This window comes from Pleurodeles waltl, chromosome 4_1, assembly GCF_031143425.1.
Source record: "Pleurodeles waltl isolate 20211129_DDA chromosome 4_1, aPleWal1.hap1.20221129, whole genome shotgun sequence".
Classification (NCBI taxonomy): Eukaryota; Metazoa; Chordata; class Amphibia; order Caudata; family Salamandridae; genus Pleurodeles; species Pleurodeles waltl.
This window is the reverse complement of record NC_090442.1, coordinates 887,461,155-887,481,301: the sequence shown is the minus strand read 5'-3', so window position 1 is coordinate 887,481,301 and position 20,147 is coordinate 887,461,155. Positions and strand designations below refer to the sequence as shown.

Sequence of the window (20,147 nt, the reverse complement as noted above, 5' to 3'; positions counted from 1 at the left end):
ATAGTACTTTGCAAATGTGTCTGCATAATTATTTCCTAAGGTCACATGATCTACCCCAGTAAGATGTGCAGGACACTTGACTACTGCAACTTGTTCAGGTAACTGTAATGCATCTAGGAGGTTTTTTACATGTTCGCCATTCCAGATAGTTGATCCATATGTCATAAACCCCCTCTGGGACCATAGTCGTCTGAATTCATGAACGACACAAAAGCCATACTCACTATCAGTAATGGCTGTCACCTTCAGCTGGTCTGAAACATAGCATGACCTAGTAAGAGCACACAATACAGCTGCTTGAGCAGAGTGTACTCCTGGAAGACAGGAAGCCTCAACAATTCCTGCAATAGTGCGGACAGCATAAGCTGCTCTCACACTTACTCCACTGTCTTGTAAACATAAGCCATCAACATAAAGCATAAAATCAGATTCAGGTAGTGACTCATCTTCTATACCTGGTCTTAGCTTGGTGCAGAGTTCAGTAACATCGAGACAAGCATGGCCCACTTCACCTTCATCATTATGTCCATGATCAGGTACAGGAAGCAACGTATAAGGATTTAGAACATTGCAGCGGTTGACAGTCACAATTTCTGCAGCAGGTATAACTTGCTCATATTTAGTAAGGTGGCTACTTGTGAGGTACTGGGTTCTAATCCTTGTCAACAACAATTCCACTGAAGGGTGAACATACACAGTCAACAGATGAGCCATAACTATATTCTCACATCTCTCTACACTGATGCTGACTACCGCTACGGCTTTAAGACAGACGGGCAGTGCAGAAGCTGCAGGATCTAATGTAGCACAGAAATAGGCCACAGGCCTTTTGGCTTTTCCATGGGTTTATGTAAGCTCTGAGAGAGCATAGCTCTCTCTCTCCTTGCAGAAAAGTTCAAATTACTTATTTTATTAAGGCATTCCCAGTGCTGGAGCATGACAGAGACTTTCTCTCAGCTCTCAGACAGCATCCAGACAATCGTTATTCCAGGGTACCAGATCAGACACATCCTTGTGTGTCAGCCAATGTAAGGACTTGGCCACTAGGGAAAAGGTAGATATCCACTCGCAACAGTAGCCCACCATTCCCAAAAAGATCCTGACTTCTCTCTGTGTGGTTGGTGGACTCATTTTCAAAATGGCTGAAATTCTCGCTTGTGACACTTTCCTTGCTCCTTTCTTAATGTGATGTCTAATATATTGAACCTCTTTCTGACAATACTGCAACTTTCCTCTGGATACTTTGTCTATCCTCAACCAGGTGGTCCAACAATGCAATAGTATCTTGTTTGCAAGCTTATTGAGTATTCGTGTATAAGAACTCAATTAAAAGGCATAACCAGGGACTCCAGATTTTTCTTAAGAATCTGGTTGAAAAATGAAGGGTTTTCAGTATACCCTTGTGGGTCTCTGCACCATGCCAGAACACAATTTCCTAACCAAAATGCAAAGAGGAATTGGCTATCCTCGTGAAACAGTATCGGGAAAATGGCTTGACACAAATTAATGACAGTGAACCACTCAGCCTCACATGAAATCTGAAACAATATCACAGCTGGATTTGGTACCACCCGACAACAATGTTGTTCACCCTTCGCAGGTCATGTACAATTCTGTACTTCCCATTCGGCTTCTGCAAGCCCATGATAAAAGAATTGCAAGGACTGCCCATTATTTCATTCAAGATTCCCTGCAGGATCATAGACTCAATTACTGGAGTTATTCCAGCAAGTGCCTCAGGTATCAAATTACATTGTGGTGTTCTTGGATACCCAGCATTTAGCTAGACTGTGATTCGGACAGGCTCAACACCTTTAGTCAGTACTTCAGATTTAACTGTCTCTTTCAAATCTGCGAGTCAAATATTAACAGTCAGCAGAGTAAATAATGTATAGAAAGACCTATCATTTGTTACTTTAAAGCCAACATTCTCATCATGAGTCTACATCTCTATGCCTGTTGGCATACAATAGATATTGCAGTTCAGTTTATAGAGTTAATCCCTTCTCAGAAGATTTACCGAGCTGGAATCACACACCAAAAATTTCTGCTTCTCTTCAAAGGACCCTATTTTCACTGGTATTGCTGCAGTTTCCTGAGTTGTCATCTGTTTATTTGCTACTCCTACAACTTGGACTATTTTTCTCGAGAGGGATAGGTTTGGGACTTCTAATGTTCTGAGAATAGAAAGGGTAGCACCAGTGTCAATCACAAATGACACAGTGTGGCCATTCACTTAACCATGTACGAATGGACCACTCTGGTCTACCTCAAGACTGAACCAAGTTCGCAGACTTCCTCCCCTCTCAGCCACTGTCAGGCTGACTGATCGGAGCCACAACTCTCATGGGTCTCAAACAGGGGAAATTGTTGAAAGGATCATTATCGAGAACAACATTTGTGTTCATGTTTAGAACCTGATTCAAATTTAGCCTAGGACCAGTAGCATTCTACTGTGGCATCAGTGGTTGTGGGACTTGCATCACTGAAGCTTAGGGCACATTAAAATGTTGACCTCTCTATCACTGTAAATTCTTCGTTTGTGCTGGATTAATGTTCGGAAATGGCACAAACCCTGAATTTTGGAGGTGATGAGCAGGATTAAGACAATATTTCCTTTTCCAATGTCCCAACTTGTTACAGATGTGACAAGAGGTTGTCTGTTTCAGACTATTCACAGTATTAGGGTCAATGGGGAACCCCTAGACATCTATCCTGTATCGGACTAGGTCCTTGCTGATACACAACTTGCATAGCACCAACTGTCCCTACAAATGGCTGAATCTGACTATTTCGCTGAGGTGCTTTTATCTGAGCAACCATTAATTTATTGTACAACTTTGCGTGTTTCATCTCAAGCTCATCGCAAAAATATTTGGCATATCTCAAAATTTCATCAACTGGCTTATTCTGCCAAAAAATCAAAAGCTACTAAATCATCATGCTACTCTCAGTTTTCAATCCTGTCACAAACCTCATCACAAAATGTCCCATGTCTTTGGTTTCAAGCGCCTCCATTCCACTATACCACTTGAATGCCTGCAACAATCTCTCGTAGTAATCATGAATCAATTATTTTGGTTCCTGTGTCGTTCTGTCAAACCCAATCTATATCTTAGGGTATTACTTTTGACTTCAAAAGTGTCATGACCTGTTGATGCGTTTTCATCACCAACGGCAAAGGACTTTTTGTCACTGCACTCCTTGGTAACTCTGTTTCAGGCCACTGAACAGATACTTTACATTCTGCCCACAAATCACTTGGAACCACAATGTCAAACAAGGTATTCAGATCAACCTACAACACTTGCAATATTTTCACATACCTCTCAATTTGTTTGTACCATTCCAATGGCTTCTCTCTCGATTTTGGAAAATCATTAGTAAATGATGCAAGATCACTTCTGCTCCAAGATATATGTACATGACCTCCAGTAGGCACTTCTCTCATTGGGAAATGTGTTGCACCCCCCTCTCCTACTAAAGGAGGTGGTTCTTCTGGAGTTGTGTTTAAATATTTCTTTTTCACCCACTTAGCTTTGCACATATCCAATTAATTCAATTTCCGAATGTTGTGGATTAATTCTTTAATTTAGGTTTTCATTCCCAGAATTCTCACGTCAATTATGTCCTTTTCATTAAAACACACTGGATAACTCCTCTGTAGAGCTTTGGACTTTTTCAAATCCACCTCACACTTTTTGGCTGATTCCGCTAGTTTGTCATGAACTTGACCTGCGTGCATGGTAATGTCCCTTCACATGAACACAAGTTCATGCTCATGGTAAGTATCTAGTAAATCCAATCCAAGATTCCCATTAATCATCTAATTCTAAATTGAGTTTCAGCACATCCACCAAATTCTCTCTTGGCAGTGACTGAATTGTCCTCTGACTCAACTCTGTACTCACACTTTCTCTTGAAGGGGTACCCTCATTAAAAGACTTCACCCATTCATCTAGTTCCTGGGCACTAAGCGTTCGAGTCACCACAGGAATTTTAGACATATTCTCATTTCCCGGGACACCACTTCTAAGATTTAAAGGTGGTTCCCATATATGGGTTTCAGTAGTTGGAATTTCTGGTAAGTACCTATAGAAGTACATCCTGAGAGATTCAAAGTCGAATTTGCGTTTGCCAAACATGGAGTACTTATATGTGTCGGAACCAAAGGACCAAATTATCTAGTATCAGGACTTGCTGGATCTCTACTTTGCCCCACAAACTGTATTTGGTACGGCTAAATTATAAGACTTTTTCCTGAGCCTTCAGGTTATACATTAGAACCACAGGACCAATAGTAACTGGAACAGTAACAGCATCAACAGTATTCGTAGTAGGATCAACTGGAGCACAAATTCCTGAACCCTTGCTTCTTGGCTCTTAAGGTAAATTAGCTGAAGTGGATCCCACAGGACTAGGAGTCACATTTGTAGGCAAATACAGTATTTTCATTACCACCAGTACCATTCCCACCCTTTTCCCTAACTTCATTTTATGGGGGTGGATATTCGGACAGCAGCACATCTAAAAGACTATCTCCAGAATCAATGTTATTGACTTCACTCATGTCATCTGGTTCTTTCTGTTTTTCCTCTTTCTTTCTCTTAGCCTTTTTCTTTTTCTTCTCTCCCTCAAATGCTTCAGTCATTAGGGTTGGATACAGTCTGACTCCCTCTATCATATCAGTTCTTCATTTTCTCTGTTCAGCATCCCATCTCGCCTCTGCATAGGTGTCCACGACTCTTCAGGCTTTACTCCTATATCTCTCTTTTTCTCTCTGGCATCAGCAGCACGTTCCCAAGCATTAAATGCTTCATAACGTGAGAGTCTAGGAGGCAGTTTCACCTCGTACAACACCATCCTCAAATTCTCAATAATTCTCAAATTGAATGTGCCATATCATGGGCATCAAGATACACTTTCTTTTTCTGTGATCTTGTGCCTTTGATTGGGCCAACCACATGTATGTAGCCCTATGTGTATCCCCGTGTAATGACATGGGATATCTTCGGGAGGTGCCTCTTCTCTCTCTCTACTGGGTATATGCTTGTGTCCTCTAACCAAATCTTGCATAACTTAGAAGCATTTCATTTTTCCCAATCAAATGTCAATAATCAGAATAGACTTTTGTTCCATATCAAAACATCATATCCACGACCCTTTGTCCCGCAACGGCCACCAATCGCAGCACGACCCTTTGACACCGTCAAACAATAGCAGCACAGAAACACACCAACCAACCTATACCAGCAGGGCACACTGTGACATTAATCTTACTCCTCACAGCAGTTCACCTTCCTTTACAATCTGCACGTACACACTGTTTTCAATATTGCACACATATAACAAAATACAATACAATAACCTTTGTCTGCTCCACTAAGTAATCAACAGTTCCCAATCACATGAGAGTTATCCCAAACTCTTCGAAAGAAGCCTCGACCTGCGGGGTATCAACCAGATTACTATAGATTCACTCTGCACATTAAGTCCACTATACCAATCATCTCACATTCACAGAAAGAAAAATCCCTATCTCAACTGTGCCGTAGATGATGTCTCATTGCAAACACAACCAAACTTAACAGACAATTACAATATGGTGTCTTCTACACCTTTTATTACTATCCCAGGATCTTAGGCCACGTCAGACCTGATAATATCTTCAACTTCTTTACAAATCACTACACTCACACATCATTCAAGACATCTTCGCAAGACACCATTCAAACCCACAGATATCACAAACTAAACATAAACCACTGTAATTCACAACCCTATCCATACTCACACCTCCATCACTGATATGACTCTCTGAATCACTTCAGCTCCGCCAATCCTCCAAAGTCTGGAGATAGGTACAATGACAGGGCTCAGGGGATTAACTAATCTAGAAAACAGGGTTCTAGCTCTCCTTGCTTTGGGATCCTAGGCATCACTCTGCTACCATAAGATCAAGCGTCTGGCCCATTCACTCATTTTTTACATCTGATTAATGTTTTTAGGAGTTCCAAGGGATAAGGAGAAACGCAATAATATATATCAATCAATTACATTGTAACCCATTTAGCTACACATTGAATCTCAGAGGTGAAATTAAAATTCAAAAGATTTTTTGCAAATTCCAAGCCATACTTATGTAAATTAGTCTCAAAAACATACGTTGTAAGTACAGAATCACCAAAGGTGAGTTATAGCATCAAATCAAATTAAATCAAACAAGCATACCAAAATCTCTGTTGCGGCAATACAAAAGATAAAAAAAGTACTTGATGATCAGAGTCCAGATTTCTATCCTCCTGCTTTATCATTTAAATCTAAATAATGTAACTCTTCTAAAAAGCTAAGGGAGCCCTATGAATTCTCTAATTTAAATAAACAGGAAAGGAATCAAAAGTGTCAGCATCACAGAAACCTCAGTAAAAGTTCTGCAGAAGAGAGATGTGAGTAGCTTAAAACTAAATCATCCTAAAAAAGGAAATGAGGTATGTACCTCTCTAAAGGCCTGATTTAGTTTTTGGTGGACAGGATACTCCGCCACAAACATGATGGATATCCTGTCCACCGTATTACGATGTTCATAGGATATAATGGACTGTTGTTTGAAGCTGGCCTACTTCAATAGTGTAAGGATCTTTCCAGTATTCAGAATAGATGACTTGGGTAAGGGAGGTGATGATATTTAGCAGTTGCATGATCGCTTAAGGGGGAGGGAATTCACTATGGATGCTGGTGATGATGATAATGTCATATGATGTGACATTGAGAGTCACTGAATCTTGCATTCTATGAACTTATGAAAACTTTATGAGAGTGATCGCCTCTGTTTTGATGAGCAGAACTTCATGGGAGCAAGATTGCCCACGTTTGCTTGAAGTGTGCATTTGAGAGTATTGAATTGAGAGTTGACATATGTAGAAGGGGCAAAACATAATGTTGAAAGTCTTAAAGTTACGTTGTGAAGCTTTGATGCTGCAGAATTTAAAAGAATGGCATTGCTGCTTGGAAAGCTCTGGCTGCCCACCATGAGATAATTTGGTGTGCAGGAGCTCAATGCAAACAGTGACACTTCTATTTTCTGTTTAAGTGTCCATGCCTTTGAAAGTGAGCCGTACCCTAGATAATGGACTTCATATCATGTTCTCAAGCATTCTGCCATGAGAATTGAGTGTACTGGCAGACCCTCTCCTGTGAAATGACTAACCCCTGGGCTATGGTTCATCATGATCATGTCAAAGAGGACTGAGGATCTGGCCTCTCAACCAACTGAATGGTGAAGTGGGTAGGCATTGTTCCCTGTACCCTGAGTTTTCCATCACCAGGACATAAATCTGCCTTGTGCTCCCTGGGTGGTTGGTAAAGAGTGGGTTAGGAAGAAGGAAAAGCTGTGGGAAGAGGTGCAGGAAAACATAGCTAGCAGAGAAGGCTTGGGAGTTCTCAGTGAGTCTATATGTTAAGGAATCCCCATGAACGTTATTGGGAGGTTATAGAACTAATAGGTAGGCATTGATTACCCTGGATGCAAGGGGAGAGTAAGCCTGCATAGAGCTAAAACAACAGGTTACACAACATTTACTGTGGATTTACACTGAAGTATATTGGATTTTAAAATCATGCAATTGCAAAGCATTTGTAGCAATGCAAAAATTGGTAATATTCTAGTGCTAGGCAAAACTGTCTTCAATAATTTTCTGTATTCAGCCACCAACCTCTCGGGGCTTTATTACGAGTTTAGGTGCTATAACTTGGGCCTGATGATCAATAGTACCATGGGGTATGTTATTTATCAGGTGCAATAAACAACACCCATTATGGGTTGAATGGGATTTCTTGTTATCCAAGAAAGTCAGTTAGTGAAAATTCTGTTTAAGATTGATGCAGAATTGTTCAGACAAGGGTGGACGATATATTCTGCCCCCCAGGTGGAGTTTACAGAGGTTTTATGTGGAGTTCCAGTCAAATTCCTCCAACTGCTGTGTGGTAGAGTTTTTTCTCACATGCAACTTACCAATGATAGCCTCGAATTGAGGTCCTCTGGTACAACTTGCAGGCACTTGGAGGGCACCTTGTGAGATTTTTCCAGCATGGGTGGTTTTGGCCATTCGCATTGGGAAAGCTGCCGCTCAAGTAGACAGCCTACACAAGCTGCAGTAAAATCAATTCAAGCAGGTGTGCCCTTTGGTGTACAGCATGATGACGTTTGTTCTGTTTTTTTCAGTGTGGAACAGGCTCCTGGTGCTAAAAATTAGCATAACATGCCGATTTCCACCCACTCGCAGAACTCAGCGGAATTTCAGTTTTTATGTACCTCAGCAGAATTCTGCGGGTGAAAGTTTGCAAGTTCCACCCACCTGTAGGTCAGACCCAGGGCAAACCACCTCTGCAGCACAGCAAAATTGCCAGGATCTGGAGTAATTTCAAGTTTCTTAATTCAAAACAATCTTTCCTGCACACAGACAGCACCATTGCTCTTAAACTGGGAAAAAACGCCTTGCTGTTAATTGGGAGGTCATGATTTCGTGGTCAGGCACAGTGGTGCTTTGCCGGCATGCTCTAATATGAAAATATGTTACTGTCCAAATAGTTGAAAAGATGCAGGGTGGTTCAACACTTTATGAGCGCCTCAGACATTACTGCCCAATTCTGATGATGCCTCTTGAATACTGCTTCATTTCAAAACTCCAAGTACCTTCAAATTAAATGTAACCTTTAGTTTTGAGAACTAAGCGTGTTTTCTGGTGATCAAATTTGTCAATTTCTTTTAAACTGTTTATACTTCTGGCATGCAGGCGCCCAGTTTGAGGGCCCGCGGAGCCCTTTGTATCCGAGTTACACGTCTTTAGCTGCTATGCCTGGTGTGAGAAGGATGTGCTGTTGATTTATATAACTTTGTGTCCGGATTAAATAGAATACACGGCAGTGTAATCGTTCACCAACATTCCCGATTACATTAGAGAACTGTTTCCCGTACAGTTTTGCACAATATTTCCGTGATAGATTCCATCGATGCCGTTACAAATTTGCACCGTCATTTGCACAGCCTGACTTTCAAAAATTGCAATTGAAACCAGTCACTCAGTTCGAATTTCGTTAAAAAACGTAAAAACACTATTGTGCGGGTGCAATGTACACAATCTTGACATGGCAATTGGAAATTGCTCCCCTACTATAGTAGTCGATGAAATTCGGCCCTAGCAGTCAATGTGTGCCCTCCGCTGCTTTTGCCCATGATGTCCAATGGGAACGAAATGTAAATCTGACGTATTCCGGGGCAAAGGCTGCTGGCGTCTCCGCCACGACAAACCTAATACCCCAGCACTCCATCCCTTGACCTCAGATCATTTTCCCATCGAGCGCACTGGCACTTTGTGAACTTAGTCCATGATTTGTAATATCATATTTTAAAAAGAAAATATTGATTTAGTAGAAATTTCAATTGTCTAGTGCCAAATTGTTTTTACTGGAGCAATTTTACAGCACGTGTCTTTTTGGAAATATAAAAAGCAGCTGTGAATAAAATTCTAGTTGGTATTTTTTTAAACCTGTGAATTGCATTTTGTTTTTTTCTGCTGCACACATACTGCCAACTGTCCAGATCCCCACACCATGCAACTGGATCCTCTAAAAACGAATTGCAATTAAGCAAAATGGAATTTCACCCAAGATGTTTAAATTGTTCAGATGGGCAATTTTCGAACCTGTTGTCTTCCAAAGAGATGAAATGTACACTCAACAGAAAACTCATAACTGAAATATTTTCAAGAGTATTTTCCAAACAAGAGTAGAGAAATTCAAACACTTGTTCAATACTGCATGGTGTACTATGTCTGATTTGAAAAAAAAGGAAGCTGAATGAAATCCTCACCCTGTCGAAACCCAGTCATACGTTTTCTATCTTAGATTTGCTGTACCCAAAGTAACCATTTTGCATACTCACTTTTTCTAAAGTTCTTGTGTTTTCCTTTCAGAATAATATCGGTGAACTTGCCAGAGGACGCGAAACAATTTGGAATTCAGTTCCGATGGTGGCAGCCGTACCATTCGGGCCAAGGCCAGGACGTGTGGGCGATCGATGAGATCATCATGACTTCGGTGCTTTTCAACAGCATTAGCCTCGATTTCACCAACCTAGTGGAGGTCACCCAGTCTTTGGGGTTCTACCTGGGAAACGTGCAACCCTACTGTGGCCACGACTGGACGCTGTGGTAAGACCCTGAGCGTATGAACAATGATGTACCAAATAAGTGCCCCAGTGCATGCAAGCCAATAATGCACTTGAGTTTGTGCATGCGAATAGGGGCACATCCATAGGCCTGGCCAATAGAAATGCAGAAGGATTTCTGTGCGTATGACGGGCCATGAAGAAGTACATGGGGACAAAAAGGGTTCTCTTGATCTATCACATATTTTGGGCATATGAAAAAAATCTGGTTGTACCATATTTACACATCTGGGGCATACTTTGTCAATGAAAGCAAGAAGGGCGGAACTAGGATTGTCCTGTATTTCCAAGGAACAGTACAGGTCATATGCATTGCTTAATTTGAGCCGGTGGTTGCCTGTGGGGGGTGCCAGCATATATTTTGGGTGACCAGCACCAGATATTTACAGAGCAAAACCGTCACAAAGGGAGAAATCCGGAACCTGCAAGAGTGAGATAAAGGAGCAGGGAGTGTCTGGTGAAGGATTAAAGAACCAGCCTTGATATTTGGTGCACCAGTGTTTAATTGCACCGACTGCGGACAAATTTAGCACTGGTCGTATGAAAGCACTGAGAGATCTGTGTATTTCTGACATAAAATAAATTACACTAAAAGCTATTGCAGGAGTATGGAGGGACATGGATGACACTAAAGCATATCCTTGATCCATGCTGAAGCATCAATGGGTGGCACACATGCAGTACAAGCAGAGGATGGGAGTGCATCAGAAGTTATTAAGCATCCCTGATGTGTGTTAAGAAGACTGCTGTGATCTGGTTGTTAGCAAAGTAATTAGCGTGTGCCCATCCCACTCTATCATCTGTGATATAAACTCAAAACCTCAGGTAGCTACAGAAACTCCAGTGTTCCAATTCACTTTCCTTTGCAATGACCAGATGTGGACAAAAAAAAAACTCCTGTAATACACTCCTTCTCAGGGTTCTCACACAGAATATGAAATAACATCCTTAAAGGAAGTACAGTAGAGCTTTGCTGTGTCATAAAATGGGCTGAAGGAGCAACTGCTTTTGAAATATCTATATGAACAGTCTATTCAGTGCTCCAGGCGTATTGTACAGCTTAATAAGTGTCTGTCCCCTCTGGCTTCTTTTTCTGCCCACCTCTCCCTCTCTACTTTGACATCTTCTCTTTTTTCTCATGGTCAACCGTTTCCCATTATCTGCCCATCTCCCTCTCCATTAATACTTATCTCTTAGAACTCAGTTACACTGCCGCAACAACCTCTGATCTCTATGGGGATCAAATACTAGACGATGGCATTGAACTCCAACTCATGCCTCCTCTATGGTCTTGAATTCAAAATCAGACTTTTTTGGTGGATGTATCTCAGTGGTGTAACAAATGTCCCCACAGCCCCCAAGGTGTGATGGGGCCCGAGCTCCAGGGGGCCCCCTCAGCACAGTTACCCGGGCCTGAGAGTTCCTAAGTAAGTCCGGAGGGGGGACCCCCCTCCAGGTACTTAGCAGAGGCATCCCCTTAAGTTTTGTTACACCACTGTTGTTTTGAATGCACCTGTCTACCACTGTACACTCTACAACCATGTCCGAACACTGTACTGTTCTTTTCAATGTTACAAAGTGTTCCGATGTGAAATCAAACTTTTTCGGCACTTTAGGAAAAACAAAAAACTGTGAATGTTTGTTTAGGACAGTTTATTTGGGCATGAGGTATTCTTTGGGATTCAAGCTATTTACCTGATGCTCCTTGATATGTCTTTTGGTTGGGAAGTTTGTTTTCCCAAGTTATCCTCTCCGCTGTTTCTTGTTGATTTTCTTAACTTTTAGTTGTGGCAAAGTCCAATTATAATCAGTGGTGTGTTACACAGACCTTGCAAAATGACCCTATAATAAGGTGCTGGCACATCTGTGCACAGCGAGTTTGCAACTGGTATGCCTAAGTGAAGCTGTGCTGTACCCATGTGCATCTTTCAGTGGCTGGATCCTGACAATGTCAATCCCACGGTATGTTCCTCATTTCATGATAGAGGTGTTTCCGATGATCCCTCCCCTTTGGTTCCCAGCAGCTTTACTGAACAGCTAATAAGACTTTCAGCTTTTTCATTTGATCTCCCATTAAACAACACAACTTTACCCTTTTCAATTCTCAATCATCTGGCAAAATATGCATGCAAGTACGCTTTTGTTTGGGCAAGTGGTTAGTAATAGTTGGGTGACTTATGAATTGTGTTTGGTTGCTGAACAAAATGCATTAGCAAAGTTAAGGGTGCCCTCAAAGACGAGTCATTAAAAGAGGTCATAAGATGTAGTTTGCTTTAAAAGTGGTGAATTTAAAAGGCACACACAGCAAAATATTCCATAATAGATACCTTTAACAAAGACACGGTAATGAACACGTATCTTTAACAGTGTGCCTACACGCCTCTACTTTTGATCAAATCGCTTACTGCATTTCAATTGCAGAACACAGTAAGAGGCAAGCACCCTCAAGAACAATCTACAGCTTATAAAACACTTGAGTGTCCCTGTGTTCTCCATGGGAAGTAAAAGCTCACATATCCCAACAACAGTCACCCCTCACTCAATGCCTAACAACTACCCTATTCCTCCCACCCTTGTCAGTAGTCTGGCAGATTCAAACATTCAGCCTCCCATCCTAACCCCCAAGGTTGACTAGTGTTGGAAAATGACCATCTCTAAAGGGTCAACCCTAACTTTTTTGCCTTCCTCCTTCTCTGACATTGTTTCTGGTGGCTTTAGGAGTCTGAGGACTTTACCACTGCTAATCAGTGCTGAAGTGCATGTGCTCTCTCCTCTAAACATGGTAACATTCTTTCATACATAATAAGCGTATTTAATATATTTATAAGTCCCTAGTAAAGTGCACTACATGTGCCCATGGCCTGTAAATTAAATGCTACTAGTGGGCCTGTAGCATTCTGTTGTTCAGAAGGGACAAAAAAGACTTACAACATAACTGCTACAGCTCCTGGACCCATTTTCAACCAGCTCCTGAGCCCGAAGAGGTGGTCCTCCAGTCCTGGGTCACTGAAAGTGGTTTTGCGGCTCCTGCAATCAGGCTATCATCTCTTTGCACAGCAAGCATTGTCGCTCATGACAGCAAGACTCCAGTCTGCCTGTCCATGACCTCTGACCACCTCCAGTGATCCTCTCCTTGCTCCTGGCAAAATTCTTGCTCACGAACAGGACTCTTGGCTCAACTTTGAGAAGGTAAAACTTCAGCGGGAATTATCTGGAACTGTATCCGACCCACACTCCATCGCGGTCAGCCTGAACTTCAGATTTCATCCAGTCTAGTTCGACTAGATGGCCTCGGTTGGTGCTTTAAGCTTTTAAGCACTACCTTTCAGTTCAATCTTTAAAAATTCATATCTCGACTTCTACTTATTGTATTTTTGTTGTTTTGGTCTTGTTTTACTCTTACAATTAAACGCTATATTTCTAAGCAGGTTTGGTGTTTTTTCACTGTTTTACTGTTTGAAGTACTGCACAAATACTTTACACATTGCCTCTTAAGTTAAGCTTACCTGCTTTGTGCTAAGCTACCAGAGGGTAAACACAAGTTAATTTATGGTGTGTATCTGACTTAACCTGACTAGGCTTGTGGTTCCTGCTTGGAAGGGGTGCATACCTCTGTCATCCAGAAACTCAGTTTCTAATAGCTAGACATTATCAATTTGAATTGTATTGTATTGGGTGACCAGTCATGATTTCCATTATTTTCAGATACTTGGGGCATTTCAGTTCTCTAAACTCAACTGACAGGAACTGTAGGAAGGATGCTAAGTCTAGCTTCCCATCAAAGTCTAGCGATATACTCCATACCGAACAAATCCTATTGCATGTACCTCCACTCCTCCACTTCAAGAGGCCTAGTCTACCCCCTTTGAACTGTCATAGTTTGCATCACTGCACACATTGCTAATGAGATCTGTGTGCCCCTGTGGGAGTGGAGGGGAAAGGCCTGCTCTTTAGGGGAATCCAATAGGGTGTAGATTGGGACTCAATGTATAGTAGTGCTAAGCATCGAATTGATTGATAGTGTCCAGAACCTTTGGACCAATATGCACTCATCTGACCTATGTACATTACATCTGTGAAGATTTATTGGTCTATAGCACTAGTATAGCATGACTTTTAGCATGGCATGTTTTTCTGGCAGTGTTATGTGACCAGGCAAACATATACGTACCTGTTTTCCTCAGAGATTAGCCTCTCAAGCTCCACTTTCCATATTTTCTGCCAAGATTGTGCCTGTTTTGAAGTGGCTAACAACAGTTTACGTCAGGGGTCTCCAACCATTTCAGTAATTATAGGTACTTCCATGCAATGAAAATCACCCTACACTGCTAATATTATTACTATTGTAATAATGACCACTTCAGGCAAGATTACGATAATTGGCACCAAATGCAAAATTACGGGCAGTGATCACCTCAGTTCATCAGGCATGGTTGCCAGCTGTAATATAAAACAGACTGTGTCAATGTGTAATGCCCCACTGTGGATAATATATGTCTGCCTCAGGTGTAGTGCCCCTGGATGCGATGTGGTAACATCAGTAATAAGTCTCCCTCCCGCTGCATGATTTATCGCTCAAATATCAGTTTTAAATATATTTTGGAAATTCTAACATTTTTCTCCAAACATCTGCTTATGAGTTCTGAAAATACACACATTTATCTCTGGGATACATTCTTTTCAATGTTGGTACATATATTAATTCAAACTAACAAAAGTTGTTTATGAGGCTGTACTGCGCAGAGGGGAGCTACTACTAGGTAGCTGGAGAGGTATCACAGACTCTCAAGCTACTTGTTGGGGAAACCTGGTTTATATAATTTGAGTCACCTGTCATTACTTTTCATTAGGATTCATTTTTCAGAATTGGTAAGGTTTCTAGTAACGAGCGGTTTGACTGACAGTTGAGTTAGCCAATGTCAATGTTAGTATTGAAATCTCTTGTCTTCAGGCATCCCTAAGATTGCTTATAGCTTCTCAAATGATCATATACCCTCCTTGTCAAAAAGGCAACATAGCAAAGGGTGTCACGTCTTTGGCAGGAAAAAGCCATGATTAACCAACAACTGGGATATCAATGACAGGTGCAAAGAAAGTCCAGGATTTTGAAAGTTTTCTTGAATTGCTTGTGAAAGGTTGTAGGCCTCAAGAACAATAGAGTATAAAAAAATGAAACAGGACATTTTGACAACAGCCAGCCATCTGAGCCTGGATAGACCCTTCATGTGTCACTGTGAGTAGTTCTTCTGTAACTCTTCAAGGAGATGGGATTGTTTGCACCCATTGTGTGTTCTACTTTACAGTATTCTGTATCTCCAGATATGTTAGCGTGTCCAGTGCCTAATTAAAGGGAAGGCACACCATTAGTTTCCCTAGAATGCTCTGTGGCGTATGATATGCCCAGATTTATCTTGAACCAAGAGGACTTGTGCGTGGGCATTCTGTTTGTGGTCTTGAACGTATGTTGTGTGTATGGCCTGCCAGTGGTATCTTCTACAGACGCCATCAGGCCTAGTTTCACGGGGGCATGCAAGTACATCAGGCTCCTTTCCCTGCTTTTAATCTCTTTTGGGTTACAGTTAGTGCTGTTCCACTGGGCCACACAGGCCATTGTCATTCACAAAATCGTTCACCCATGCCAAAACCAATCCCTCTTTATCTGGTTGATCGTGTACAAGCAATGTTCTAGCAGGGCCCCAGACCACTTGAGTGACCCACGTCTTACCTCCTTTCCCTTTCTGGAGTTAATTACCCACTTCAAGGTCTGCCCTGTGCTAAGTAACTAGAAACTGGAGTGTTGTTTCCCGTCTCTTCCATCACTTTCTGTACCAGGGACTTAACTAACTTGAGGCCCTGGCTCTGGGGTCAGCCTCATCACTGTTGTGGAATGATACTGCAGTGCTCAATCCTCCCCTAACAAGCTCTGCTGTCGGGTGCCCTCACTCCGGGTCACAGCTGGTCAGTTTGCAGTGTCACAGATGAAGCTATACACCATTAAATGAGCATAATGTAGGAGTTCCAATTGCACACATCTGCTCCTTTCCCTTCATATCTGTACTTTTTGAACAAGAACAACCACAAATTGAACAACATATTATGAAGACAGCAAAACATTTTAATATATCTTATACCTCCACCTTCAATGCATTGGCTGTCAGTTTAGAAACACATTGAAATTAAATAAGGCCCAATTACAGTACTACATAACAACTTTATTATGAATTATTATTTGACTAGGAACCTAGGGCCAGAAATCCATTGTCTAAAGCAGAGAGAAGTGGAGAAAACATGTTGTATGAAATAAACTAAGAGGACTACATTATGCGAACATATTTTGTAGCTGGAGATTAAAGGTGTGTTACAACCTAAAATTACTGCATCATATGAATCTGTTACATCTATATGTGCTAAATGACTGTTCTGCAGCAATTATTTAGCTCATAAAGATTTAATACCTCCCCTATTGGAACTGCCCAACTATCCCATTGTCTGATAGACTGTAATTCCGAGGATATTGGGCCATTTAATTCTAGTGTCTTCTTCTACTCGATCTTTTTTTCGTTGTTTTCCTTTTTTCAGTATCAGATACATATTATGTTGTGCTGCTCCTGGCTCCCAATAGTAACTTCCATTTAAGCTTAGAACTCTTTCAGTAGTATATGATGTACTCTCCCAGGAATAGGAATAGATCGTTCCCTCACCAGATTCTTAAGAAGAGTTATTTTGCTTCTTTGGTACTTTTGAATAATGGTGAAGAATTTGTGGGTGAAAACCTTAATTTATTATTCTAACTCCAATCTAAAAATAATTGGTAAAATGCATACATTGGGACAGGAGGGTCAGATTTACCATTCTAACTCCAGTTTAACGAACATTGGAGAAAGTGAATACATTAGTGGTTTGGGGATTTACTATTCTAACTCCAGATCAACAAACTCTGGGGAAAGTGCATATCTTGAGAGTGTTAGATTTACTAGTTGAGGTCTGTTTACGATACATACATTGGGTAAAGTGCATGAATTGGGGATGGGAGTGTAGATTTACAATTCTAACTCCAGCCTTGCAAATGCTGGGGAAAGTGCAAACATGAGGGCAGGGAAGTCAGATTTACTATTCTGACTCCGGTCTAACAATCACTGGGGAAAGTGTATAGTTGGGGAGGTCAGATTTAATATTCTAACTCCAGTTTAGGATACATTGGGGAAAGTGCTTACATGGGGGTCATATTTACTTTTCTGCTTCCTAACCCACACATTTTGGTGGAAGTGCATACATTGGAGAGATCCAACATACTATTCTAATTCCAGTCTAACAGACATTGGGCAAATGAATATATTTTAAGGGTCAGATTTACTAAACCCAAATATTATGAGTACTTAAAAACTATTTTAAAATTAAATTTAAAAAACTAAGACACAGAAAAATCTCTATAGTATCTGAAAATTGGGAAAAACAAATATGTTTTTCAAAAATAGTAAAAATAGAATTGTTAAATAGTAAAGAAGGTGTGGCCAAGCTGAGCATGGAGATAGACGCAACTGATAGAGTTCTGCTTCTCTCTGCTCCTCTTTGGTCTAAATCTGCACAAATGCACCCCAGTTTGGAGGCTGAAGCTCCCTTGTGCAGCCTGCCACCACTGCACACGAAGACATGGAAAACTGAGAATACAGTGGACTGCCCCTTCCTTAGTGCCCTTGCCACAGCTATAGCCACTGATCCACGACGGCCATCTTAGCTGCTTGAGAATTCCAGGTTTTAACCACCAGCTGCAGAAAATCATTTGCACATCATGCTCGTAGACCTCACCATCATCGGTGACAGAGCTGAAACAGGATAGCAGGTGCTGCTCCCCACTGTGATGCCAGAACAGAATTCTAACCGGTGCACTCTCTGCAGCAGCTCAATCCTAGCTGCCATCTTAAACACCCTGTCCCCCTCTGGGTCGACCAGCAACCTTGGGGATGGCAAACAGGAGGGAGCCTTGCACCACCTTGGGGACCTGGTTGATGACAGAGTGGTGGGAACAAGAGAGGCCCCCTAGACAGAAGGCATCATCCTAACCTCAACACCCTCAGATTGTACATCGCAGTCCCAGACCGAGCTCCACCAGCACCACAAACAGGGGAGCAGCAGCAGACCCCTGTCTTTCCGAGGTCGCTCTACCAAAATCACAGCACCTGCAGACCATCAGCCTAGAATGGGGCAAGACCAAAGGCCCGAGGAAAATAATGCCTACAAAGCTATGTGGACTTCTGACCCCCCATACACAGAGTCCATGTGAACAGGAAGACATCCTGGAAGCATGGACAGAGAGAAAAGAGGGCCCAGACATGAGGCCTGCACACCAACACCACTACTGTATGGACAACATGAGGTTTATTTTGCATTTCAGTACTAAATACCCGAGCCACGCTACTCATGTTGTTCGTGGCATGGTTGAATCTAAAATCCTTGATACAGCTTCCCTTGATCACAGACCTCGATGCCCCACGTCATATCCTGGTAGGTGCTCACCACATTTACAGCATAGTAGAGGCATAGATTGACATCTCTCCCGCAGTCCAAGTTCTGACCCCTTCGTACCATCATCAAACCTTCTCTCAGAGTCTCCCCATCCTTAGCCTTACACCATGATTAAGGGGAAACAACACAAAAAAGCTCAGTGGTAGAAATGTGGCACCATGCAGGAGAGGGATGGCTAAACCACTGGGCCCCACCCTCACAGAACAAAGACCCTATCAGTACTCCAATCGCACAAGGATATGTGGACTTATTCCTGACAGAAATGTGCTCAGAAATTTGACTGCTTTGATCAGACCTTAAATCCTGCCTATAGGAACTGAGGAGAGGAGTGAGTGAAGTGGGTCAAATTATAGACGACTTAGAACGCACATTGGACTCCAGAACTGAGGACCAGGACCTTCTATGGCAAAGAATGCAAACTTTGGAAGTACAGAATGTAGAGCTGTAATAAAACAAGAAGACCTTGAGAAAAGCAGCAGGCACAATAATATATGTGTCCTCAAGGCGCAGAGGGAACGGACATCATGAGTTTTCCTAGAGACTTTCTTCAGGCGATTAGAGACAAACCAGAGTTGCCAGCACCGAGACTTGAACAGGCTCGCCAAATCCTCATAAGCTTCACTAGATCCTATGCGTCTTGGACATCCCCACAAGGGTGCACTTCTTTGATGACCAGGAGGACAGCATGCATGTAGCTGTACAGAAATCAGAGCTAATCTTCTGAGGCCACACTATCCACCTATTTCAAGACTTCTCAGCCTCCACATTGCAACGCCGTAGGGAGTTGTGACCCATTACAGACTCTTAATCAGAAGCACATCAAGTACCAAAAGGGTCAGCCTTTCAGCATAATCTTTCAGTGGTCAGAAATGCATAGTCCTCTGCTCACTCATGGAGGCAAGAACCCTGCTGGGCCTACCACAAGACACAGGCATTGCTCAACCTGGTAGGAACAATCCGAGATGCGACTGGGCCTTTGCCCTGAATGGCAAACGGTATGCACAAGTGCAAGAAGCCATCAACTCAGAGACAAAAAGTCAGCTGCAACCAAAGCAGATATCATCTCACCCTCAAAATGAAGGAGGAATCAGTGACAGTCGCTGTCACATCACAGACTGAGGGTACCATCCCGGAGGACTGAGGGCTCTGTGGCTTTACACCCCTCCAAAGGGGCCAGATCAAGTCAGCCGAGGGAGAGTGGGTGAACGCCATCACTGGAACTCTTACCACCTGTTTTCTACCATATCTCCCCCCCCCCGGATACTGTACTTGACACCTGGCTGCTACCCAGTAAGAACATATCAAACCCACATGCTACACATTTGAGGGTCGCTCGCACCTCTGGTGAAAACTGAAGATCGTATCCGTGTTATTGATTGCTACTAATTGTTGAAATGGC

General features: G+C 42.1%; 1 protein-coding gene across 1 annotated transcript in view; it reads left to right on the top strand.

Moving 5' to 3' along the window:
* Nucleotides 1-20,147, top strand: part of RELN (reelin) — a 1,304,886-nt gene that overhangs the window by 791,048 nt on the left and 493,691 nt on the right. The window contains exon 20 of the mRNA XM_069229640.1: nt 9,972-10,208. Within this exon, the coding sequence (XP_069085741.1) occupies nt 9,972-10,208 (237 nt within the window). The remainder of the gene's footprint in view (nt 1-9,971; nt 10,209-20,147) is intronic.